Source organism: Coregonus clupeaformis, chromosome 7, assembly GCF_020615455.1.
Source record: "Coregonus clupeaformis isolate EN_2021a chromosome 7, ASM2061545v1, whole genome shotgun sequence".
NCBI classification, from domain to species: Eukaryota; Metazoa; Chordata; class Actinopteri; order Salmoniformes; family Salmonidae; genus Coregonus; species Coregonus clupeaformis.
The window spans coordinates 48,754,019-48,781,467 of NC_059198.1; the positions used below are offsets into that span (position 1 = coordinate 48,754,019).

At 42.1% G+C, this 27,449-nt stretch overlaps 1 protein-coding gene across 1 annotated transcript in view; it reads right to left on the reverse strand.

The window, feature by feature from the left end:
- Positions 1-1,228: 1,228 nt before the first annotated feature.
- The window catches only part of LOC121569816 (cadherin-10), a 39,906-nt gene continuing 13,685 nt past the window's right edge, over positions 1,229-27,449 (reverse strand). The window contains exons 3-12 of the mRNA XM_041881036.1: positions 17,253-17,547; positions 13,269-13,388; positions 12,419-12,586; positions 11,214-11,401; positions 10,353-10,612; positions 9,060-9,196; positions 8,606-8,727; positions 8,405-8,513; positions 3,929-4,177; positions 1,229-1,814 (exon numbers count right to left, since the gene is read on the reverse strand). Coding sequence (XP_041736970.1) covers positions 1,321-1,814; positions 3,929-4,177; positions 8,405-8,513; positions 8,606-8,727; positions 9,060-9,196; positions 10,353-10,612; positions 11,214-11,401; positions 12,419-12,586; positions 13,269-13,388; positions 17,253-17,547 — 2,142 coding nt within the window. The 3' untranslated portion in view covers positions 1,229-1,320. The remainder of the gene's footprint in view (positions 1,815-3,928; positions 4,178-8,404; positions 8,514-8,605; positions 8,728-9,059; positions 9,197-10,352; positions 10,613-11,213; positions 11,402-12,418; positions 12,587-13,268; positions 13,389-17,252; positions 17,548-27,449) is intronic.

A 27,449-nucleotide genomic window follows, 5' to 3' on the forward strand; every position in this document is an offset into this window, starting at 1 on the left:
GATTTTGTTGTTGTTATTCCATCTCTCACTGTTCAAATAAACCTACCATTAAAATTATAGACTGATCATGTCTTTGTCAGTGTGTAAACGTACAAAATCAGCAGGGGATCAAATACTTTTTTCCCTCACTGTAGCTCACCATGTAGGCAATACAGTGCCATTTTGGGACACAGCCATTTGCTACATTGGATTTGATTCCACTCGTCTCAAAATATGCATACAGCTACATTATCCATAATTGTGCTTGGACTAAACAAGTAGGAAGTTAATGTTGTGTGTAACATCGGAGGGAAGAGAGAGAAGGATAGCTGGAATATAATAAATTGGATGGGGGAAAAAAACAGAACACTAATTCAACAAGAGAAAATGTGTCCATAAAGGGAGATTCAAGAGCTATTGATCATATTATGAAAAACCTCCCTAGCAATACCCATGATGCTGATATATTACTGCTACCAGATTTATATTGCACCATAGTGCCTAACAATAAATTGAGGTGGTGGTTGTAGCTCGTGTAGTTTTCCGTAGTTCAGATGTGGCCATGTAAGATTTACAATGCGCATCATCTGCTGAATATTGTGGAACTGTGATACTATCAAATTCCACTGATATGATGTATCAATTTGTATTTCATAGAGGCCAAGGCATGAAATATGCACTTATCTATGGAAAAATAGGGAAAAAGTGAAGTGTTTTTTTTAGATTTTTTATTAATAAAATAAGTATAAAAATATAAATATAAAACAATTCGACTTGGCATTCAAACAACATGAATTCAGTGTGTGACAGTTACCCTACAACGTACACGTCCTTATTACATTGTATACCTATGATGAAATGGATCCACTGTTTGACGAATAAATCTTACCAACCGTTCACATGAACATTGCTTGTCAAACAAAGATAGCAAATAGGATATAGTATGTCCATCATGGAAAAACAGTTCATACATGTATCTATTTCAAATTCACTTTGCAAGAAAAGCTATTTTTTGAACTTTTTTTTTTAATGAATATGTTTTCCCATTAAACATTGATAGTATACAAGACTACTATCTCGCTCCTCAGTTACAAAACACATTGTCCACACCATTGTTCACAAATTTTCCTAAAATTTTAAATTCAAAGGCATCTTTACTGATTATACCAAAAACAGTAAAACTGTGAGAAATGTCACCACCAGTATTGAGTTTAATGTTCAAGTCTTGAATTCTACTTGACCATTCATATGAATCAATGGATTGGTGGGAGGAAAGTGTGTGAGAGATTATTGAGACATGACGTTGATGATGAGCTGCTTTATTATAGGCCTAACTGTGATCTAGGTTTCTCTCGCCGTGTCCTTCCCTATATACATGTCTGCTAGTTTTTTGAATGGTGGTCCCCAGTTGCTGAGGTAATCATACTCCTGGTCCCCCTCCGTACATCCAGACTCCAGGGAGCTGAGGGACTCGGCTAGCGAGCCGCTCCCCTCGTAGGCGTAGGTGGCCAGGGAGTCGTAGGGCGGTGCGGTGGGGTCCGAGTCGTTCTCATGGAGCCTCCCGTGAATGAATTCTCTGACGTCGGCGTTATCCTTTATAGGTGATGTCCTCTGGAAGGGAAAGAGCATCTCTGGGATGATGTCCCTGCGCAGCTTCTTAGCGTCCATCACCTCTGGGTTGCGCAGCGTGCCGATATCAAAGGCCTGGGTGTCCTCCTCTCCGCCCCCTTCATCGTTGTAGCTGACGACGTTGTCTCTCACATCCTCTTTGGAGATGATCAGAGGCTCCTTCTTCCTCTGCTGCCTCCTCAGGGCAGCGAACAGCACCACGATCACTATAGACACAAAGAGAGAGGGAAAGAGAGAGAAGAACTTGAGTATGAGATGGGAGAGGAGAGGAGTGTGCTTCGATACATGTGTCATGCATTAAGGAGACTCAGAAATTCACAGAAGAGAGAAAGACACATTTGCTATCTGGGATAAATCCGCTGCACTCACCTCCTTGTATTAAAGATTGAGCAGAAAAGATTTTCTTTCTCTTTTCCGCTTAACGTCACATTCACTGTAGAAAAGCTGTAGCACTTGAAAGAGTGCTTCCTTTTTTCTCTCTGAAGTCAGACTACCCTTACACACATGATTAAATGCATCTTATCATATTTTCATTTTTGAGCCAGACTTTTAATCAAAACTTGCCAGCATGTGCAGGAATTTGCATCCAGAGTGGCACTATGAGAGCGTGGGATTATTGTGGGATACAGCTCATTATTTTCATGAAAAAGGAGCAAAAATAGCAAAAAATATTCCCTCTCATTGGGGCTTCATGCTGAAGCCAGCCAGTGTTACTCCCTCCTCCTCCTCTTCCTCCTCCTCCTCTTTCCACCTCTCAGCAGGTGCTGTAGTGCTCTACCTGCCTCCCACTTAGGCGTTAATTATAAAGCTCTCTCTGCAGGAGGGGCTCTTTAGAGGCCCTGTTTCCAGACCTTTCTGACTGACCCATGCCGTGGTTTTGGGTTGTTTGGGGTGGCGAGGAGGAGGAGGAGGAGGAGGAGGAGGAGCAGGAGGGCAAACCGTTCCAGCCCAGCGCCTACTGACTGCCTGCCTGTCTGTCGGAGGCGTAGAAGAGGTAAATTAGACAGCCTGTCATAGGGGTTCAAGCGAGAAAACCATTGGATAATGAGCAGATGTCATGATATTTCGCTCAAGAGGCGAGCATGGGGTTCAACCTTCAGCACTTCCAATCTGCGTGAGCCAGAAGCCAGAGCTACAGTAGAGCTCTCTTCAGTGCGAGACAGACAAGTGAAGTGGGACTGCGAGGAGGAACAGGCATGCAGTGGAAGATATGTCAATACTTAATTTGCTAGCGAGGGATCAGTGGCTAGGTGAGGATGCGAACATGATTCTAGTTAAACGGAGATCATGGAACAAGTGTTTGTGAAAGAAAGAGAGCATACACATGAACAGGTGAACACGTCAATAGATGAGCTGGGTGTCTGCAGTATCGAGTGAGGAGGAAGAATGGCAAACACTCAGGCACATTAGAACCGTTGTAATATCGTGCATAACACTTGGCTAAGGGCTGTTCTTAGGTACGATGTGAAGCAAAACTGAGTGGATTGGTATTTATGTTGCCGTTAGGTCACTGTCATGACTTTTTATGGCTCCTAGATGATGCTCTTTAGGTGGCACTGGGTTATGCTTGGCCAAGTGCAGTATCAGGTTCAAAGTAAGTTTTTTGTCCATTACTTATTGATATACCCTTGAACATAAGCACTACATATTTTAGCTTTTTGCCGGGGAAAATTACATGCACACTTGCTGTTTTGCACTGTGTGCGTTTACATACTGCATTAGCTCACAAAGGGGGCTGAAGTGGTGCTTTAGGAAGTCAGGAAATAGCATGTGACCTACTTTAGCACGGAAAAACACAAAGACCTTTTTGTCAAGTGGATATATCCACTAATGAAAGCTTTCATCCCGCTGCACCATTTTCATGAGAAAACACACTATTTACACAAGCAGCCAGCAAAGTAATGTCTCAGCGAGTGGTCCTACTTTCAACTATCTTTAGTTGAAGAAGTTTGATAATGAAAGGAATAGACACAAAGAAGAACAAGGTGTAGAGTCACAGAGGTAGCACAGTGGATTTAAGTGCTGTCGAAGGACTTTGTGGCTACAGACCAGTTCAGTACAGTGCAGTATAGTTAGTTGTGGTAGAGTCCAACACAGCCCAGAATAATTGCCCCCACCTTTTAATAAGTGGATAAGTGGGTTCTACTGTACCGTATGTTTAGACTTAAGAAGAGTACTTGAGTGCTCTGACTCTGTTTGATTTGGGAGTCTCCCAAATGGCACCATATTCCCTAGATTTCTCTAAATTTGACCAGAGCCCTATGGGCTCTACACAAGGCTGTTGACTGTCTGTACCAGTGTGATTGATAGTAATACTTACTCAAGAGGATAATGACACAGAGCAGGATAGCCACCAGGGCTCCAGTGCTCAGCCCGGCAGACAGCAGAGCCTCAGTGTTGCAGGACTGCATGTTCCCCCGGCTGTCGCAGGCACACACGTTCACAGTCAAAGTGCTGGTGCTGCTCTGGATAGGGTAGTCATTGTCCGAGATCACTACGGGCAGTAGGTAGGTATTCATCTCATGCCGGCTGAATCCTGCCCTCCGAGTCAGGATCCTGGCTGTGTTATCTAAGGGGTGGATCGCAGAGGAAAGAAATAGAGGATATGAGAAATGAAAGGTAGTTTCTAATGTTTTAAACAAATGGTCCCCCTAAAGCTTGTATTGTTGCAGCTCCATAGGTTAAAAAAAGGACATAATACATCTCACACCATCACTGTAACAAATTGCTGTAAATTTACAGCAAAAATTGTACAGTTAGCTACTGTAATTCTATATTACAAAACAGTACTGTAAAGAGCAATGCATTTTGGGGGCTCAATGGCATTCCGCTACACTGACATGCAGCCAAAACAGGCCTATCGCAATATTTCAAATCCAATCGTGGGAAAAGACAGATTGGAAAGCAAATGGCTCCTGTGGAAAAGAGAAGACCAATCAGCCTGTAGGCTCACCAAATAGGCCTATTGAGCGAACAGCATTGTTTTACAAAGTAAAACAGGAGAGAGGCTTTTGACACCAGCCATCGCCGGTGAGTGAGCTGCGCATCATTGGGTGAGTCAGTGAAACTGTAAAGCTTTTTTAGAACTATATTTTCTTCCGCATATTGTACAATATACTGTATGTGTCTCCACACACCTAGCCCTAGGCTATTGATGGATTCAAGACAAGGTCGTTTTTATTGATCTCAGATTCTCAGTTTGTCTGTGTCAAAGTAGCCTGTCATTTCGATTTGTGAGGTATTAAAAACTATTCTGCTAAAGTCTTCAGTCATCTAAAAATACACTGCTCAAAAAAACAAAGGGAACACTTAAACAACACATCCTAGATCTGAATGAATGAAATAATCTTATTAAATACTTTTTTCTTTACATAGTTGAATGTGCTGACAACAAAATCACACAAAAATGATCAATGGAAATCAAATTTATCAACCCATGGAGGTCTGGATTTGGAGTCACCCTCAAAATTAAAGTGGAAAACCACACTACAGGCTGATCCAACTTTGATGTAATGTCCTTAAAACAAGTCAAAATGAGGCTCAGTAGTGTGTGTGGCCTCCACGTGCCTGTATGACCTCCCTACAACTCCTGGGCATGCTCCTGATGAGGTGGCGGATGGTCTCCTGAGGGATCTCCTCCCAGACCTGGACTAAAGCATCCGCCAACTCCTGGGTCTGTGGTGCATCGTGGCGTTGGTGGATGGAGCGAGACACGATGTCCCAGATGTGCTCAATTGGATTCAGGTCTGGGGAACGGGCGGGCCAGTCCATAGCATCAATGCCTTCCTCTTGCAGGAACTGCTGACACACTCCAGCCACATGAGGTCTAGCATTGTCTTGCATTCGGGGAACCCAGGGCCAACCGCACCAGCATATGGTCTCACAAGGGGTCTGAGGATCTCATCTCGGTACCTAATGGCAGTCAGGCTACCTCTGGTGAGCACATGGAGGGCTGTGCGGCCCCCCAAAGAAATGCCACCCCACACCATGACTGACCCATCGCCAAACCGGTCATGCTGGAGGATTTTGCAGGCAGCAGAACGCTTTCCACGGCGTCTCCAGACTCTGTCACGTCTGTCACATGTGCTCAGTGTGAACCTGCTTTCATCTGTGAAGAGCACAGGGCGCCAGTGGCGAATTTGCCAATCTTGGTGTTCTCTGGCAAATGCCAAACGTCCTGCACGGTGTTGGGCTGTAAGCACAACCCCCACCTGTGGACGTCGGGCCCTCATACCACCCTCATGGAGTCTGTTTCTGACCGTTTGAGCAGACACATGCACATTTGTGGCCTGCTGGAGGTCATTTTGCAGGGCTCTGGCAGTGCTGCTCCTGCTCCTCCTTGCATAAAGGCAGAGGTAGCGGTCCTGCTGCTGGGTTGTTGCCCTCCTACGGCCTCCTCCACGTCTCCTGATGTACTGGCCTGTCTCCTGGTAGCGCCTCCATGCTCTGGACACTACGCTGACAGACACAGCAAACCTTCTTGCCACAGCTCGCATTGATGTGCCATCCTGGATGAGCTGCACTACCTGAGCCACTTGTGTGGGTTGTATACTCCGTCTCATGCTACCACTAGAGTGAAAGCACCGCCAGCATTCAAAAGTGACCAAAACATCAGCCAGGAAGCATAGGAACTGAGAAGTGGTCTGTGGTCACCACCTGCAGAACCACTTCTTTATTGGGGGTGTCTTGCTAATTGCCTATAATTTCCACCTGTTGTCTATTCCATTTGCACAACAGCATGTGAAATGTATTGTCAATCAGTGTTGCTTCCTAAGTGGACAGTTTGATTTCACAGAAGTGTGATTGACTTCGAGTTACATTGTGTTGTTTAAGTGTTCCCTTTATTTTTTTGAGCAGTGTATGTAGAATTGCATGAAATCCGTTCATTAAAGGCCAATAATGTTCCTGTCCCTGGGCTACAAACTTTTCCCCCAATGTGTGCAAGCGCCTCTACTCTACTGCTGTATGCCAGTACACAAAAGCAATAATAATGCTTTATTATAAAGGTGATTTTTTTTCATGCGTTCTGGTACCTCAAAGCCCCTCAGGTCACCCCTAATATGTGTAGGGGACAGATCAGAGAGGCAGCAAATCTCAAACCTGTAATGGTTGTGTGTTTAGCCATATCCTTTTGATCTGTTTTGCCCTGTAGTCACTGCCAGTTTAGAAACATTTGTTAAGGCCTCTACAAGTGCAAGTAATATAAAACACCAAATATTCATTGGTATGCTGTAATATATAATTACATATTCAGTGTTAGCAATTGTTGTAATTGTATTACAATACAATTTAACAATGAAGTACTGTATTGCTGTTTTGCTCTATATTTACTGAAGCATTATGTAAATGAGGGTGCATTGTGGAAAAATGTTGTTGGAGGGGAAAGGATTGCTGGCTCATTAACATATTTAGAGGCGTGCCTTGTAAGTGGCTATATTCACCCGTTAGTGAGAATGCTGTACCAATTGAACTGATATGTGGTAGTAGTGTCCTACAAATGTATAAATGTAATGTGTATAAGAAACATATTAGAGTGGTAGCAAGTCTTAAACCTTTACTGGTTGCCTGTTTTGCTAAGTTCTTCTGGTCTGTTTTGCCTTGTACTCACGGCCAGTTTTGAAGCATTTGTTTAGATCTCTAGAAGCGCAAGTGATATAAAACACCTAATATTCATAAATATGCTGTAATATGGAAATACCTATAGTAGGCACATTTTACAGTATGGTACTGTAGCATTGCTCTGATATTACATTAACTTTAAGGACGCTGGTGGCAAGTTACTGTGAATATTATAGTAACATACTTGGCACTAGCCAGAGCTGGGCAAAGATGCATCAAAAGGTATCTTGTTACAAATAAAAAATATCTTGAAGACCAATGTATCCTTAACTACAACAACATTCTCAGTGATGGTTACAGAAACGTTTTACTTGCTATGACTGTGATATGTGTTTATTTATTTATCAACTTTAGTTTAATGCACTGACTGTAAGTCGGTCTAGACAAGAGCGTCTGCTAAATGACCAAAATGTAATTGTGAAAATGGACACTTGCAAAGTATACTGCTGGGTATTATTCTAATGAGTTCCACTCTCAAACTATTTGTATTTTGATCAAATGTGGCCTTCTTTGAGGGCGGAGCTCATTAGAATAATACCTAGCAGTGTGCTTTGCAAGTGTTTATTTTTAAATGTACATGTACATTTTGGTCATTTAGCAGACACTCTTATCCAGAGCAACTTACAGTCAGTGCATTAAACTAAGGTAGATAAACAAGAGCATATCACAGTCAAATTGTAGCAAGTAAAAATATTATGTTACCATGAATGTTGTTGTAGTTAAGCGGGCTACTTACAAGTTAATTTCTATATTTGAAAATACAAGATAGATGTATTCTAATTAAACTGTCACAAAATAAATAAATTGTACTTCAGGCCAATGATATACAAATTACAAAATAAGTATTGAAATACCTATATCAAATAACAGAAATACTGCCCATCTTTGGCACTAGCTGCCTTCACTGTAAGTCTACAACAGTTTCCTAACCTCTAGAAATACAGCATGTTGCTGTAGTCAGGTGTTACAGTAATATGCTGTAGGATTGTGTTTCTGTAAATGTCCTGTAAATCTACAGTAAGTTACTGGCTTCTGTGCTGCCAGTATTGTACTGTAAAAATGACAACATATTTGTTTACAGTGTACAGTATGAACAGATAATGGCCAGATACAAAGCATCATTGACTACTTGTAAATGCTACTAGTCAATAAAAAATGACAGAAGGCTAACGTTTACCTTCATTGTCAACGATAGTGAAGTTTGGATTGGAGGAGCTTATGCTGAAGACAAACTTATGTCCAACAAGAGGTTCATCTGTGTCAACCGCACTTATCGTCTGAATCAGCTGTGGATAGTGAAACAAAAAGGCATTCGAAAACATATGTACTTTCTTCAGGCTTTTCCTCAGCATTCTTAGTATTATGATGTCTACTTTACCTGTCCAGATTGGACATTTTCACAGACAAATGTCTCGTAATACATGGCAAATTCAGGTGCATTGTCGTTAACGTCCAGGACCCTGATGAACACTGGGACTCGAGTGGTTTGGCGAGGGTTACCTAAACAAGATGTTTGGAAGTGTGTTAGCAGGCCCATACAGTAGACCCCTTAAATTTAAATCTGGACCTCGAAGCCAGTTCCACTGCTTTTTTTATTTCTTCCCCTCTAATCAGGGACTGATTTAGACCTGGGACATCTGATGGGTGTAACATAAGCAGATATGTGAACATGTACAGCTTTCACATCCCATTTATGTGTCTTTGTCTATTTTGAAAAGTGCATAAAAGCCTCTAGCATCACCAATTTGTGTAATAACAAAGGCCACAAAATTGAGAGAACATGCACAAGATGTTTTACAAAAAAAGTTATAGAAAAGGGATGTTTATCTTACTTATTTCAGTTGCAACAACAGAGATGTTATGCCATCTTGACATCTCCCTGTCGAGGCCTTTCAGTGTTGTAATGGTGCCGTTTACAGAATCAATGTTGAACAGTCTCTCCAGATCGGTATGGCGGTCAATGGAGTATCTGCAGAGAGTAATATAAATACATCATATTTGATTGTGTAAAAAATATCCATATTTTGAATATACCCATACTAATCTACACATTAATCCAATCAAATTAATAATATAGACATGATGTCTTGCCCCAGACATAAAGCTGTTGTTCCTGTCTCCTGTGATCAATTCCATCATAATAATACAGGACTCTATTAAAAAATACATTACAAATCACCCAGCGTTGGCCCACACAGTATATCATACCTCTCCTTCTATTTCCTTTGTCAGGAAATAATGAATACTTCTATACTGCTGTCTCATTTATCATTGTCAACTTATATATTCTACTGACAGTCCTCATTGTGCTGCACGAGCAGAGACTGGCATGTCTCCATGTTGGAGAGACAGACGGACAGACGAACGGATAGTCAGACGGGTAGACAGGCAGGCAGGTAGATACACAGACAGATACACAGACAGACAAATACACAGACAGACATGTGCCATATGTGTGGAACAGAGCAGTGTTAATCGATAAAGCAAATTAGGCTCTTTCACTTTGACTTTGTGCCGCTACCGCACTGGGCTTGCTTACATAATTCTGTGGAGATAAACAGTGTCTGTATTCTCTTCCCAGTGCTGTCAACGAGGAGGGACCCATGAATCATTTACTTTTCTTCCACCCTCCCTCCACGCTGACACTCAGATACACTGATGGATTAGATTTAGCCAAGCGATCCGCATTTCCACCCCAAAAAACCTAATAAGAGGAAACTTTGAATGGTTGTTATAGACTTATTACCACACCAGGAATTGTTTGTTTCTATTGCTACCTTTTAATTATTGGTTTCTTACACCATAACAGTCCATTAGGTTATGAAAATCTAATTACCTAAATTAAAACAGCTTTATTCAGTGAGTGAACATTTATAAACAATCAGTAAGTCAACTAATCAACCAACTACATGTAGTCAATCAATCAACCAATCAAATCCTGTAGATTATCTGACTTTATAACAAAGATGCTGAGCCAGATCAGTTTAATGTATGGTCTGCTCCCAACTGGCACCATATTACCTATTTAGTGCACTCTTTTGACCAGTGCCCTATGGGTCCTGGCCAAAAGTAGTGCACTGTGTAGGGAATAGGGTGCAATTTGACATGCAGACACAATTACTTACTTGACTGGGTTGTTGTCAGCATCGGGGTCCCTGGCAGACACCACACCAACAAAGCTGCCAGCGGCTGTATCCTCGTGCACCTCAATGATATAAGGTTTCCTGCTGAACACTGGCGGCTCATCCACATCCTCTATCGTCACCCGCACCATGGCGTCGTCTTTGAATGGAGGGTTCGGACTGTACATGAACCTGGGGTCCAGATAGGTGTTAGTCACCTCCACTTTGAATGAGTATGTCCTTTGTCTCTCGTAATCCAGTTGCTATGAAGAAAAGGAAACAGATAAATGATCAATAATTATTCATAACTGAAAGTTGATACTTAAATTGATAAATTTGGTGGATTCTTGGTTGAAGTAAAAACTAGTGAATTAGTAAAGTAAAGCGGAGCTCCCCTACTTATCTCCTTACAGCTTTATACTTACTGTATCTATGAGTTTCTTGGTGGATGGTCAATTCCATTAATCTTTAGCGCACCTTTAGATATAAAGGACTGCTATCAGGGTGTCATTTCTAATCTGAGCCTATGTATACAGTATGTACGCACCGTCCTCTTTTCACTTAGGCTCTCCAATTTGCATAATTGGCTGAGGCTCTGAAAAGTATGGCCCTGGCTAAGAAAAGAGAAGCTAAACCTGGATTTCAAAAGTCTCAGACTCTTTATACAAATTCCCAGGAGGAATAAGGGTCTCTTGACAGTGAACAGAATTAAGTACTTTCATGAAGATGATAATAATAGAAGATGGGTTTAGTTTAGAGAGAGGATAACTCTCTCTATACACAAAGTGGTATCTTGTGATTTGAAGCAGTTGGGTCATAGGCGATTAAAACATGAGAGCATAGTATTGGAAGTTTAGGGCCTACCTTTTTCACCCTGATAACGCCCTCCTGTGTGTTTTGGTCGGTGATGATAGTGAACATATCCTGTCCATCTCGGTCGACGATGCTATACTGCATCTCAGCATTCCGCCCCACGTCCGCATCGTTAGCCTTGATCCGACCTATGGCCGCTCCCACTTCAGCCGACTCCAGAGTGCTCAGACGAAACGTATCTGGTGAGAAGAAGAAAATACGATTCAAAAAATGGAAGAGAAACAGAATAACCACTGGAGTTGTATCCCCCAGATTCTTTGCACTCTGGGACGATGTGATTTGTTGTGTATTTTTAAATGTTTGTTTATCTACGTCTCCTGGGGGAGAGGTATTATTGATTTATTTTTAAACTTTCAGCTTCAATTAAGTAGTGCAGATTCTTTATAGATGTGATGAGGTGGTGTTGAAGACGTCAGACGCAGGAGGGTAAATCACAGAATAACAGGCTTTAATCCGCAAAATACAGGTTTACGCAGAAATGCGTCAAACACACTCCAGGGCACAAAACAGGCACACTGGAAAATACAAGGCACACGGGAAAATACTCCCGTCGATACACAATACACGAGCTCACCGAGCTTCACAAACCTCCACAATAAACAATCACCCACACAGACAAGGAAACAGATTGAACGCTTATACCATGACTAATGAGGGAATAAGGACCAGGTGTGTGTGATTGAAGACAAGACAAATGGAGTGATGATAAATGGATCGGCAGTAGCTAGTAAGCCGGTGATGCCGAACGCCGAAACCTGCCCGAAGAAGGAAGGGAGGCAGCCTCGGCGGAAGTCGTGACAATAGAGTTTGTCTTGTGTCGAAATGTTCCGGTTTGTTATGTCATTAGTTGTGGGACTCCTTCAGAAAGGATTATTACATAAAGATTGTTACCTTTTGCCAGTCCTACCCGTAGGCTACGTACATAGCACAATATCTGCCTTTTAACTGACAAAGTTTCGGTATAATTGTAGTAAATGTGTTATTGGTTATGTCATAACACATTGCTCAAAACCAACTTTTGACAGAGCTCACAGGATACTGTCGATGCAAGCTAGATGATCCATTGTTGTCTCAGTTTTAAAAAATGTGCACAGTGATAGCAAAAAGAAAGCACATACAGTAGTATATGTACAGCACTTTTTGCCTTCACGAAAAACAGAATATCAACAAAGATGAGAAGAGGGAAGGTCTCTTACGGTTAGCAAAGCGGGGTGGGCTGTCATTCTCATCAGAGAGGGTAATTCTGACTGTGGTGGTCCCTGATAACCCACCCATCTGGCCAGCCATATCTTTAGCCTGGATCACAACCTGGTAGTTCTCCTTGGTCTCTCTGTCCATGTTAGGCAGGGCTGTCCTGATCGTGCCTGAATGAGAAAATAGACTATTATCAGTATGACTGGTCAGGTTTAACATGAGATTAAACTAATTTACAAGGACAAGATCTACTTAATTTAGAGTAAATACATTTGAATTGCCAGTCCTCATTAGTATAAGCGCAATATATCACAAGAATGTTGTAGTTATCAAAAGAAGGTATCAAAAGCAGAACACTACTGTAAAGTGCTATCTAGAACCTAAAAGGGTTCTTCGGCTGTCCCCATTGGAGAACCCTTTTTGATTCCAGGTAGAACCCCTTTGAGTTCCAAGTAGAACCCACTTGGGTTCCATGCAAAACCCTTTCCACAGAGGCTTGTACATGGAACCCAAAAGAGTTCTACCTGACACCGAAAAGGGTTATTCTATGGGAACAGCCATTGAACCCTAAGAGTTTATATTAACACCACAAGCCATTGAAGCTAAGAGTTCACAGCAGCCATTATATTCATCCACTATTAAAATATCATTTATTGATGCGACCTGACTAACATAGAGGTAGAGTAGAGAGGAAAACTATGAATCAGCTCAACTCACATCTCATTCCCTAAACAAACACCCCAAACTGAGTGCTGCTGGGTCTCTGTTTGCAGAGTAGAGGAGGAGAGATACACACATGATCGCTTCTTTCAAGTGTTTGCATGCCCGTTGTGGGTGTTGTGATTAGATTACCATTGTCTGAATCCACTGAGAAATATGGTTGACCCTGTAGAATACTGTACACAAGCTTGGCACTGTTCCCGTATGTTTGATCATCAGCATCTGTCGCGGTGACTTGAATAACTGATGTGCCTGTTGAGGAGAAGATAGAGACCTTACAGTACATAGCAAAATACAGATAATATAATTTGGTGGGTGCTTATATTTGTCCTATTTCACAAATGTACAAGTATGTATTAATATGCAATTGGAAATGTGTTTCTTGCATATCCCAACTCTCCCTGAGACACCCTCGGAGAGTGGGGTCACTGCCAGGGGCTGCCATTATTAACGGTGACCCTGGAGCAATTAGGGTTAAGTGCCTTGCTGAAGGGCACATCAACATATTTTCCCCTTGTTGGCTCGGGGATTCGAAATAACTACCTTTCGGTTATTGGCCCAACACTCTAACCGCTAGGCTACCTGCCGGCCCTATCTCTGCATCCAAGATAATGCACATCCATACATCCAACAAAATGCCCATAGCTATACATCCAAGATAATGCACATAGCCATACATCGAATTTAAGTACCCACAGAGCAATTACAAGGAATGATATAGCATGCATATAATAAAGTCATTATAACCACAATAAAATTTGACAAAATAATTTTAAATGCGATCCAGCTCAAAGGGAGGCTGAAGTTGTGTGAGGCTTTGCAATTGATGTTGCACAGTACCTTGTTAACCTTGCCTAGGGAAATATGCACAGCACATTGCTCTTGTCATTATAAATATAGCTAAAAATAATCAATTCCCCAAAAAGCATTTCCACAGAACGTATCATAATCATCTATGAGCGGGAAGTAAATTGAGCTGAAATTATCCAAGCTCTGCTGGGGTGAACAAGAGAGTACAGTTTATACTTTTTTGGGCAAAAATGTAATTCTTGTTCCAATACTAAGCCAAACTGTAGGTATACTTGGAGTTGCATCAGACCTCTAGTGGCTGGTTTCCCAGACACAGTCCTAGACAAAAAATCATGTTCAACTGATATTCTCCATTGAAAGTGCCACTTAGTCCAAGACTAGCCTTAATCTATGTCTGCGAAACTGACCCCTAGTGTGTGGATCATAGCCCTGTGATGTACGTCATAAATTGTCAAGCCACCGCTCAGATTATGTCTGCATCCCAAGTGGCATCCTATTCCCTATTTAGTGCACTATAGGGAATAGGGTGCCAGTTGGAACGCATTTGTCCTTGGCATTCTGGAGACCTCTGTAACGTCCTGGCTAAGTCTGACTGTCTTCAAGCATACTAATGACTGCAGGAACAGCTGTCTGCAATGAGAACATGAAAGGGAGCTAGCTGCTGACTCTTCGCGGATGCCTGCTCTGACAAACCAGTTTGCACCTTCTAAACACACGTGATGCATCCCTATGGGCCCTGGTCAAAAGAAGTGCACTAGGGAAAGGGTGCAATTTGGGCAATTTGGCCATGGGCAGTTTGTTCATCTGTTTGGTGAAGCATTGGTGACCGTGACCTACCATTTGGTAATGGCTATGCACTTAACACACAAGAAATCACATGATAAATGCATCATTCTGACATTACCGAGGGTATGTATGTATGAATGAATGAATGAATGAATGAATAATGAATGAACGAAATAACAAATTAATGAAAGAATGAATGAAAAAAATGGATGAATTAATTAATTAACAAACAAATAGACACTTCTCATTCTGGAAACTGGAAGCATCGACCTTAAAGGGAAGTCTGCCTCATAGTACTAGTGGTTTACAGTGCTTTTACTGTACAACTTTTACTTTTACAGTACACCTTTTCACAGTGCCCAAACCAGAACTTGTTGAGTCTGATCTTCAATAAATGGTGGTTGGTTACCTCCCAGAGAGACATGTATTCGATGCATGTTCCCAATGCTACGTGGTTTAACCTCAACATCCTCTCTCTGGAGTCAGTCAGTGATTCAATCATTATTTGAACACAATAGAGGACCATTATCTTCCATATTCGCAAATACGTTTTGATTCAATGGTGATTACACGTTCTATTAATTTGTGGGCTCATGAATGAAAATTGATTCCAGTTCTCCTGTTTGCATTTTTAAAGCTTTGTTGGTATTCATGCCTACAGGTTAGTCCATATTATCTTAATTAATTTCAGTGCAATGAGGCAAAACCTTCACTTTAATGACAGCTTTAATTTCAACCTTCCACTATTACTTAAGCATAGTATGGTGTGAATGACATGATTTGACTGATATGCAGTTCATTGATTAGAGTGGCTTGTGAAAATATTCACCCCCTTGGCATTTTTCCTATTTTGTTGCCTTACAACCTGGAATTTAAATGGATTTTTGGGGGGTTTGTATCATTTGATTTACACAACATGCCTACCACTTTGAAGATGCAAAATATTTTTTTATTGTGAAACAAACAAGAAATAAGACCCCAAAAAAACAGAAAACTTGAGCGTATATAACGATTCACCCCCCCAAGTCAATACTTTGTAGAGCCACATTTTGCAGCAATTACAGCTGCAAGTCTCTTGAGGTATGTCTCTATAAGCTTGGCACCTCTAGCCACTGGGATATTTATTCAAGGCAAAACTGCTCCAGCTCCTTCAAGTTGGATGGGTTCCGCTGGTGTACAGCAATCTTTAAGTCATACCACAGATTCTCAATTGGATTGAGGTCTGTGCTTTGACTAGGCCATTTCAAGACATTTAAATGTTTCCCCTTAAACCACTCAAGTGTTGCTTTAGCAGTATGCTTAGGGTCATTGTCCTGCTGGAAGGTGAACTTCCGTCCCAGTCTCAAATCTCTGGAAGACAAAAACAGGTTTCCCTCAAGAATTTGCCTGTATTTAGCGCCATCCATCATTCCTTCAATTCTGACCAGTTTCCCAGTCCCTGCCGATGAAAAACATCCCCACAGCATGATGCTGCCACCACCATGCTTCACTGTGCGGATGGTGTTCTCGGGGTGATGAGAGGTGTTGGGTTTGCGCCAGACATAGCGTTTTCCTTGATGGCCAAAAAGCTCAATTTTAGTCTCACCTGACCAGAGTACCTTCTTCCATATGTTTGGGGAGTCTCCCACATGCCTTTGGCGAACATCAAACATGTTTGCTTATTTCTTTCTTTAAGCAATGGCTTTTTCTGGCCACTCTTCCGTAAAGCCCAGGACTGTATGGCTTAAAGTGGTCCTATGGACAGACACTCCAATCTCCGCTGTGGAGCTTTGCAGCTCCTTCAGGGTTATCTTTGGTCTCTTTGTCTCTCTGATTAATGCCCTCCTTGCCTGGTCCGTGAGTTTTGGTGGGTGGCCCTCTCTTGGCAGGTTTGTTGTGGTGCCATATTCTTTCAATTAAAAAAAAAAATGATTCAATGGTGCTACGTGGGATGTTCAAAGTTTCTGATATTTTTTTATAACCCAACCCTGATCTCTACTTCTCACAATTTTGTCCCTGACCTGTTTGGAGAGCTCCTTGGTTTTCATAGTGCCACTTGCTTGGTGGTGCCCCTTGCTTAGTGTTGCAGACTCTGGGTCCTTTCAGAACAGGTGTATATATACTGAGATCATGTGACACTTAGATTGCACATAGGTGGACATAATTTAACTAATTATGTGACTTCTGAAGGCAATTGGTTGCACCAGATCTTACTTAGGGGCTTCATAACAAATGGGGTGAATACATATGCATCCACCACTTTTCCGTTATTTATTTTTTTGAATTTTTTGAAACAAGTTATTTTTTTCATTTCACTTCACCAATTTGGACTATTTTGTGTATGTCCATTACATTAAATCCAAATACAACTCCATTTAAATTACAGGTTGTAATGCAACAAAATAGGAAAAACGCCAAGGGTGATGAATACTTTTGCAAGGCACTGTATCTCTGCCTCTGTGAACTAAATAGGTTAAAGAAATAATTGTCATTCACATTTCTTCACAGAAATAAAGCATCACAAGAGGACCAATTACTCACCTACATCAGACATCTCTGGGACACTGGCGAAATAAATGTCTTTAGAGAACTTTGGCTCATTGTCGTTGATGTCGTGGATCTTGATGTTAAATTCAGTATCAGCCTCCAGTGTCTCATTGGTCCTCTTGTCCACCACCTTAGCGTGGAGTGTGTATATGGCCCTCTCCTCCCTGTCCAACCTCTTAGTGGCGTGAATGTCACCTGAGTTCTCGTCTATTAAAAACAAGCTTCCCACCCCGTCTCCAGTGAGAATGTACTTCACGTTACCATCGCCTCTGTCCATGTTGGAGTGCAGCTGTGGATAGAGAGACAAGCTTTTATTTGAGATGGAGAGAGCATTCAGTGTTAGTCAGGAAATGTGAAATGTACACGAAAATAAAAGAACAAGTACAGTTCGCAGGTTTAGGTAAAGAACAGATTCAACTTCAAATGTACCATTAAAACTTTACATCTGCCTTCGATTTGTCTCTCTGGACAGATAGCTAGTTTGGCTATATACAGTATGACTATCTTGCGATCTTGAGTTTGAAATCTTGAGCTATTTTGAGCTCACAATATTGTCCTTGGATACATTCAATCCACAGATATTTTATTTCAGTTATTTATTTACTATTGGCTGAAAATCACCATCCCTCAGAATTTCTTTAATTAATCTGTATATTTGAGAAATGGAAAAACAAGAATGCTAGGTCAGAGACTGCTCTAAAAAAATTGTCATTGTTTGTATCTTGTATTGTTCTTGTATGGACATGAATGGTTGCTCAGAGACTGCCCTAAACAAAAATGGTTCATGTTTGGCACAGAATTCCCATCTTGAATCTTGTATTCCAGCTGTTTCTTAGGAACATGAGTGTCTACTTAAAGTGTGTCCTTCAAATTGAATGCAATGCTTCTTATCCTGATTGTGACTGCCCCCTGAATTGGCCATTTCTAAAGCAGGATGTCCCTCTCTGATCAAAATAATTATATTCTGTGGGCAACTTCAAACGGACAACCCTTGAGGAGTCATGTATTTCATGTGACAACACACACACAATACTGTAACAAGTGCTGCCCCTTACATTTTAGTCATTTAGCAGACGCTCTTATCCAGAGTGCATACATATTTTTTTTTTATACTGGCACCCCGTGGGAATCGATCCCACAACCCTGGCGTTGCAAACGCCATGCTCTACAAACTGAGCTACATCCCTGCCGGACATTCCCACCCCTGCCCTTTCCCTCCCCTACCCTGGGCCAATTGTGCGCTGCCCCATGGGTCTCCCGGTCACGGCCAGCTACGACAGAGCCTGGATATGAACCAGGATCTCTAGTGGCACAGCTAGCACTGCGTTAGACCACTGCACCACTCGGGAGGTACAAACAAGTCATGCAGGAAAAAACCTACAGGAATCATGGAGGAAAATCATTCCTTTCCTGTGGCCACTTTCCTTCACAGGTAATAAACAAAACAAACATAGGGAATAAATATCCTACAGTATTCTTACAGCAAAAGGCAAAATCCTGATTGGAAATTTTAACATCAGCTTTTCCTTGAAGTAAAAACAGTCACAATGCACAGACCATTCTTATTTTCAGACTTCCATAATTCAAGACTTTGGTTGAAGACTAAAAATAGACAGAAGCTCAATCTGCTACCATATGCCAAGTAGCATAAAATCATGTCACTTTGACTCTAAATCCATTTAGCTCCCTAATATCTTCCATCTGCGACGTTGCCTTCAGGGCAGTTCCTAAAAATAAAGATTTCTAAGGAGATTAGATGAGAAGATTTGTTTCATATTTGATGGGCTATTTGTTTAGCTGAATGGTTACTTCATTCTTTAAGATACTGGCCTTTGCACTCGCATGTTACCATACTGTGTAGGCCTACAGCAGAGGATGACCCCCTCCTCCGCCTCTCAGTTTTAATGAGGTTTCTTCCTTCTAGGAAGTGTTTCCTTGCTACTGTGCTGATGCTTGCTCTTTGGGGGTATAGGATGGGCACTATAAGCGCTTTCTGACAAATGTTGTGGTAAAATGTCTGTGATTGATTGATAGATCTCAAGTGAGAGGCATGGGTCAAACAAATGGACCATTGTAAGCCTGCTCTGCGAGCACAACACCTCCACAGATATACACTCAAACTTCATAGAGAGCCATCAATCTTGATGGTGTGAACTCTACACAACCCCAGCCCATTGTTCTTCAATGGATGCTTGATACCTCCCCAATAACCCTCCACATGATCCGCAACACAAATGAAGCACCTTGCCGCAGTCCCAGACATGTTTTACAAATGAATGGTTCTCTCCCACAAAAATCCTCCCAAATGTATCACACTTCCGCTGTGTCACCAACACAGCCGCAAAATCTTCATATCGATGGCAATTACAACATGGCATCATAGGAGGAACATAAGCCGTCACCATGAAGCTCAGTTACCCTAGGACTGATCCTCTGTGGCAGGCAGGGTATCTTTGCCAAATGTCAGCAACGCACTCATGCTACCTGCTATCACTTTTTTCCTCCATGAGGAAAACTCTGAAATATATAGGCCTAAACAACCTGAAGCTCCCTTGAGAATATCCAACAACTCAGTAACCGATAATGTCCGGGGACACCTAATACACAGCACCTATAGGGAGGATAAAGCCCCTCTGGGAAAGACACCAAGGTTGCGTCCCAATAATCTCTCCTTCCTTCTGAAGTGTGCACTTTTTCACTACTACTCCACACACATTTAAAAACATTGGATTGGTGTAGGCATGGGATGGAAGGAGTTTCCATGTACCAGTCATTACCTTTCAAATCTAAGAAGGGAAATTAACACACTTGGCTACACACTTTGGGGGTAAAGGAAAGATACTTGGGACGCAACCAAAGCTCAGTGGTGTAAAATACTTAAGTAAAAATACTTTAAAGTACTACTTAAGTAGTTTTGGGGGGTATCTGTACTTTACTTTACTATTTATATTTTTGCCAACTTTTACTTTTGCTTCACTACATTCCTAAAGAAAATAATGTAGTTTTTACTCCATACATTTTCCCTGACACCCAAAAGTACTCGTTACATTTTGACAGGAAAATGGTCCAATTCACACACTTATCAAGAGAACATCCCTGGTCATCCCTACTGCCTCTAATCTGGCGGACTCACTAAACACAAACACTTTGTTTGTAAATTATGTCTGAGTGTTGGAGTGTGCCCCTGGCTATCCATCTGGTTTGCTTAATATAAGGAATTTGAAATGATTTATACTTATACTTTTACTTTTGATACTTAAGTACATTTGAGCAATTCCATTTACTTTTGATACTTACGTACATTAAAAACCCAATACTTTTATACTTTTACAAGTAGTGTTTTACTGGGTGACTTTCACTTTTACTTGAGTCATTTTCTATTAAGGTATCTTTACTTTTACTCAAGTATGACAATTGAGTACATTTTCCACCACTGCCAAAGCTGTAAAGAGCCATACTACTAGCATTCACCTCTTCCACGTGCCACACAGGAAGTCCTGTATGGTGTACATATTAAGAAAGAGGCACATGTACATGGATGTGTGACTCTGTCCTATTATTGACAACGTGCACCTGCATGTGTCGCTATACCCTACTACCTCAGTAGGTCGGCCACTTAAATCTCATCTGACAATAGACACAAGTAGCCTACAAGACCCGGCGACATGAACATGCAATCATTTAATGGAAAGACATAGGGGAAATCCATGCATCACAAGAACACAAGACAACATATATTCCTGTACTTTGTTTCTGTTAAGCTTGGTCCTATCTACCATCTAAGTGCCTCTTTCTGGACTACTCATCATCTTGAAAGAAAGTAGCATTACTTCAAGCAGGTATGATGAGTGACTGGCTTGAAGCTCATTACTGCACTGTTGATACTACAGTGTCAGAGGCTTATATTTAGCTCTGTATCTCATAGGCCCTCACATCCTAAATGACAAGCATTGAGGGACACAGCATCAACATCATAATATCATTAATATTAATATCAACATACTCAGGGAGAAACTAATTATTTTCTGCAATCTGAAAACTGCGATCAACAACATTGCAACTTGGGGAAGAAAGTGAGAAAGATGCACAATGTGACCCAACTATGGTTACGTCCCAAATGACACCCTATTCTATATTTGGTGCATGGCCCTGGTCAAAAGTAGTGCACTATATAGGGAATAAGGTGCCATTTGGGATGCAAACTATGAATAAAGCTGGGTCGTTCCCTAAATATATTTTAAGTAGAAATTGTGCACCAATATTGAGTTTTAAAAGCCTGATCTATTAAATTAAGTGCCCTTTAATATAGACCACATGGAGAATTCAATACATCTTATTTTTTATATGAATAAAGACTTGCTTCAATGCCACAATTCAGCATTTTTCATCAGTGACTTCTAGGAAGATTTTAACCCACATAAAACCTTTTACTGCAGTGGGCTAAATCAGGGTCACACATAGTGTTTCTTGGTAGTCTTAAACAAATCTACTTTAAAACAAACACATGGTTATGAGTTAAAAAAAAGAAGACACCAGTACCATGTCAGATATAGAGTTGAAACGTATTCCATTTTGAGTTTGCATTCCAATATGACACTTCATGTACATTACAGAAGACTGACATAACAAAAACGTTTGACATAAAAAATAGACAGACAGGCTAGAAATGTAAAAAATATACAATAAAATTGTAAAGCTTCATTCAATCGCCACTCCCTATTGCACACAACAAGCTTCCATTCATCCGGTCACAAATGGATTTATGGCTGATTTAACCCTCCCGTTGTCCTAGGGTCAAAATGACCCGCCACTGTGTTGAACCAACTTTATTTAATTTTTATATTTTTTGGATCATTTGTGAGAAGGAGGCAGTGATACTTTCTTTAAAGTCTCACTGCTTCCTTCTCACAAATGATCCCAAAAATATAAAAATTGAATAAAGTTGGTTCAACACAGTGGCGGGTCATTTTGACCCTAGGACAAAGGGAGGGTTAAGATGAAAATGTCAACCCTGTTACGGTCAACCCTGTTACTTTATTTGGCACTTAATAGGCACTTACTATAGTCATTGTCTTTAACCTCTTAAAACGGATTTGTTTATATTTGTTTTATAAAGTTGAACATGAGCTCTTTATGACAGAATGTTAAAATGAGGTGAAATCAACGTTTTTCTTGACCAAGTTACACTTTTCAAAAGGTACCGAATTGGTGGAACGACCCAGCTACAGTCTGTGAATAGTATTACTCATGATGCTCATTGTAGAACATTGAAGAATATGATGAAGTCAATATAATATTTCAACATAAAATGTACAGCACAAATGTAGGATCTTAATTTGATCACTCTTTTGTTGCCGGGAATTTTCCTGCACAGCAGGAAATGCAAACTTGTAGAGTATTTGAGGTTTGAAAAGGCTTCTAAAGTTTGTTATTTCCACTTAAAAATGTCAGACTTGATTTGCCTTAACGAAAAATGTATCAACCCCTACAAAATAACTTAATAAATTATGATCTACACAATAATTTATATTTCCTGTTGCTGCAGGATTGTTTTCCTGATGTAGCAAACTGGCTCAAATTAACATCATACATCTGTAGCTGCTCCTAAAATGCAGTCAGATTCTCCTACAGAACTAATTTATACCCTGTGTCTTTTCAGTTCCCAATGCACATTCCTCTGATGACTCCTGCAGTATGGCTGTGTCCAAAATGGCACCCTGTTTCCTATAGGCCCTGGTCAAAAGTAGTGCACTATAGAGGGAATAGGGTGCCATCTGAGACATAGTCTATGCCTCTCAGTCGTTAATCCCATAAAAAGAGAACTGACAGGAAGAAAACAAAGAGACAATCAAAGGGAAGGGAAGAGGGAACTCCATACAGTGGAGCCATACTGTCAGGTCTGCCAGCTAATTGGAGTTTGACAGTCCTCAGACAACACAGGCCTAAGGGATGTACTGTACACAGGCTTGCAATTATTGAATTAAAAAAGACAGAAGGTAATTGTTGGAGGTCCACTTATGGACAACCTCAGAAGCCACAAACCTCACAAGTTTTTGCACTGTCTGGCTGGATATTTGGCAGGCTGGCAGACTAGTATCTCAACATCAACTGGTCAGAGGAGACTGTGTGAATCAGGCCTTCACGGTCGAATTGCTGCAAAGAAACCACTACTAAAGGACACCAATAATAAGAAGAGATTTGCTTGGACCAAGAAACACGAGCAATGGACATTAGACCGGTGGAAATGTGTCCTTCGGTCTGGAGTTAAATTTGAGATTTTTGGTTCAAACCGCTGTGTCTTTGTGAGACGCGGTGTGGGTGAACGGATGATCTCCGCATGTGTAGTTCCCACCGTAAAGCATGGAGGAGGAGGTGTTATGGTGTGGGGGTGCTTTGCTGGTGACACTGTCTGTGATTTATTTGGAATTCAAGGCACACTTAACCAGCATGGCTACCACAGCATTCTGCAGCGATACGACATCCCATCTGGTTTGGGCTTAGTGGGACTATCATTTTGTTTTTCAACAGGACAATGACCCAACATGCCTCCAGGCTGTGTAAGGACTATTTTACCAAGAAGGAGAGTGATGGAGTGCTGCATAAGATGACCTGCCCTCCACAATCACCCGACATCAACTCAATTTAGATGGTTTGGGATGAGTCGGACGGCAGAGTGAAGGAAAAGCAGCCAACAAGTGCTCAACATATGTGGGAACTCCTTCAAGACTGTTGGAAAAGCATTCCAGGTGAAGCTCGTTGATAAAATGCCAAGAGTTTGCAAAGCTGTCATCAAGGCAAAGGGTGGCTATTTGAAGAATCTCAAATATAAAATATATTTTGATTTGTTTAACACTTTTTTGGTTACTACATGATTCCATATGTGTTTTTTTCATAGTTTTGATGTCTTCACTATTATTCGACAATATAAAAAATAGTAAAAATACAGAAAAACCCTTGAATGAGTAAGTGTGTCCAAACTTTTGCCTGGTATAAATAAACAAAAATGTCACGACTTCCATCGAGGCTGCCTCCCCTCCTTGTTCGGGCAGGTTTCGGCGTTCGGCATCACCGGCTTACTAGCTACTGCCGATCCATTTATCATCACTCCATTTGTCTTGTCTTCAATCACACACACCTGGTCCTTATTCCCTCATTAGTCATGGTATACAGTGGGGAAAAAAAGTATTTAATCAGCCACCAATTGTGCAAGTTCTCCCACTTAAAAAGATGAGAGAGGCCTGTAATTTTCATCATAAGTACACGTCAACTATGACAGACAAATTGAGAGAGAAAAAATCCAGAAAATCACATTGTAGGATTTTTTATGAATTTATTTGCAAATTATGGTGGAAAATATGTATTTGGTCACCAACAAAAAAGCAAGATTTCTGGCTCTCACAGACCTGTAGCTTCTTCTTTAAGAGGCTCCTCTGTCCTCCACTCGTTACCTGTATTAATGGCACCTGTCCACAACCTCAAACAGTCACACTCCAAACTACACTATGGCCAAGAACAAAGAGCTGTCAAAGGACACCAGAAACAAAATTGTAGACCTGCACCAGGCTGGGAAGACTGAATCTGCAATAGGTAAGCAGCTTGGTTTGAAGAACTCAACTGTGGGAGCAATTATTAGGAAATGGAAGACATACAAGACCACTGATAATCTCCCTCGATCTGGGGCTCCACGCAAGATCTCACCCCGTGGGGTCAAAATGATCACAAAAACGGTGAGCAAAAATCCCAGAACCACACGGGGGGACCTAGTGAATGACCTGCAGAGAGCTGGGACCAAAGTAACAAAGCCTACCATCAGTAACACACTATGCCGCCAGGGACTCAAATCCTGCAGTGCGAGACATGTCCCCCTGCTTAAGCCAGTACATGTCCAGGCCCGTCTGAAGTTTGCTAGAGAGCATTTGGATGATCCAGAAGAGGATTGGGAGAATGTCATATGGTCAGATGAAACCAAAATATAACTTTTTGGTAAAAACTCAACTCGTCGTGTTTGGAGGACAAAGAATGCTGAGTTGCATCCAAAAAACACCATACATACTGTGAAGCATGGGGGTGGAAACATCATGCTTTGGGGCTGTTTTTCTGCAAAGGGACCAGGACGACTGTTCCGTGTAAAGGAAAGAATAAATTGGGCCATGTATTGTGACATTTTGAGTGAAAACCTCATTCCATCAGGAAGGCCATTGAAGATGAAACGTGGCTGGGTCTTTCAGCATGACAATGATCCCAAACACACCGCCCGGGCAACGAAGGAGTGGCTTCGTAAGAAGCATTTCAAGGTCCTGGAGTGGCCTAGCCAGTCTCCAGATCTCAACCCCATAGAAAATCTTTGGAGGGAGTTGAAAGTCTGTGTTGCCCAGCGACAGCCCCAAAACATCACTGCTCTAGAGGAGATCTGCATGGAGGAATGGGCCAAAATACCAGCAACAGTGTGTGAAAACCTTGTGAAGACTTACAGAAAACGTTTGACCTGTGTCATTGCCAACAAAGGGTATATAACAAAGTATTGAGAAACTTTTGTTATTGACCAAATACTTATTTTCCACCATAATTTGCAAATAAATTCATAAAAAATCCTACAATGTGATTTTCTGGATTTTTTTTTCTCATTTGACTGTCATAGTTGACGTGTACATCGTTGACTATGATGAAAATTACAGGCCTCTCTCATCTTTTTAAGTGGGAGAACTTGCACAATTGGTGGCTGTTGGTGGCTTTTTTCCCCACTGTAAGTGTTCCATCTGTGTGGGTGATTGTTTATTGTGAAGGTTAGTGAAGTTCGGTGGAGCTCGTGTATTGTGTATCGACGGGAGTATTTTCCTGTGTAACTTGTATTTTCCAGTGCGCCTGTTTTGTGCCCTGGAGTGTGTTTGACGCATTTCTGCGTAAACCTGTATTTTGTGGATTAAAGCCTGTTATTCTGTGATTTACCGTCCTGCGCCTGACTCCTTCAACACCACCTCAGCACAGAATCACCCACCTTGATATGGAGTCAGCGGGAGAGACGCACATGCCTGGAGTCGTGGAACGGGTCCAGGAGAATTCAACTATGCTAGCCAGCTTGGGTGAAGTGATGGGTCGGGTTCTTCAGGTCATCCAACGCCTGGAGAGGAGAGAGCCCGATCTGTCGAGACCAGCTGGTCAACCGGATCCCGCCACCTACACCCCAGCACCCGGAGGGATCCATATATCCCAACCAGGGGAGTTTGACAGGACAGCGGCGCTGTGCCAAGGATTCCTTCTCCAACTGGAGCTCTACTTCTCCAGCATCCGGCCGGTTCCATCGGAGCGGGAGAAGGTGTCCGCCCTTGTCTCCTGCCTCTCGGGGAAAGCCCTTGAGTGGGCCAACGTGGTGTGGAACAAAGGAGGAGCCGCGTTGGAGAACTACGGGGAGTTCGCTCGCCTCTTCTGGGCGGTCTTCGATCACCCGCCCGAGGGTCGAGAGGCGGGCGAGCAGCTGGACCACCTGAGGCAGGGGACGGGGACTGCGCAGGACTTCGTATTGGAGTTTCGAACTCTGGCCACTGGGTCCAGGTGGAACGAGCGGGCCCTGATCGAGCAGTTCCGGTGCCATCTGCGAGAGGACATCCGACGGGAGCTAGCCTGCCCTGACACCATGTTGTCCTTCTCACAACTGGTGGACATGGTCATTCATTTGGACAACCTGCTGGCAACCAGAGGACGTCCTGGAGGAGGTCTGCCCGTTTCCATCCCGGCCGACTCGGATTAAGAACCGATGGAGATGGGTGGAACCGCTAGTCGAGAGAGCGGAGGACGACAGCGCCAGTGCCACACTGGTGGTGCGAAGGGACATTTCACCACACGTTGTCGTCAACGCTCTTCTGGGTTTGGAGGCGGCAGGCAGGGCACTCTCGCATCACCCACACTCGTTCAGAGCCCTCTGCTGCGCACTGTAAATTACTTGTCTCCTATCCTGAGCACATGGTAGTTCCCCAGTGTACGGCGCTAGTCGATTCAGGCGCAGCTGGGAACTTTATGGACAGGGCATTCACACACCGTATAGGCATTCCATTGATTCCCCTATCCATTCCACGCCCCGTCAGAGCACTTGATAGTCGACCATTAAGTACGGGTTGGTTAAGGAAGTTACTGCACCAGTCACCATGATTAACCAGGAGACTCATTGTGAGCAGGTTACTTTTTCCATGATTGAGT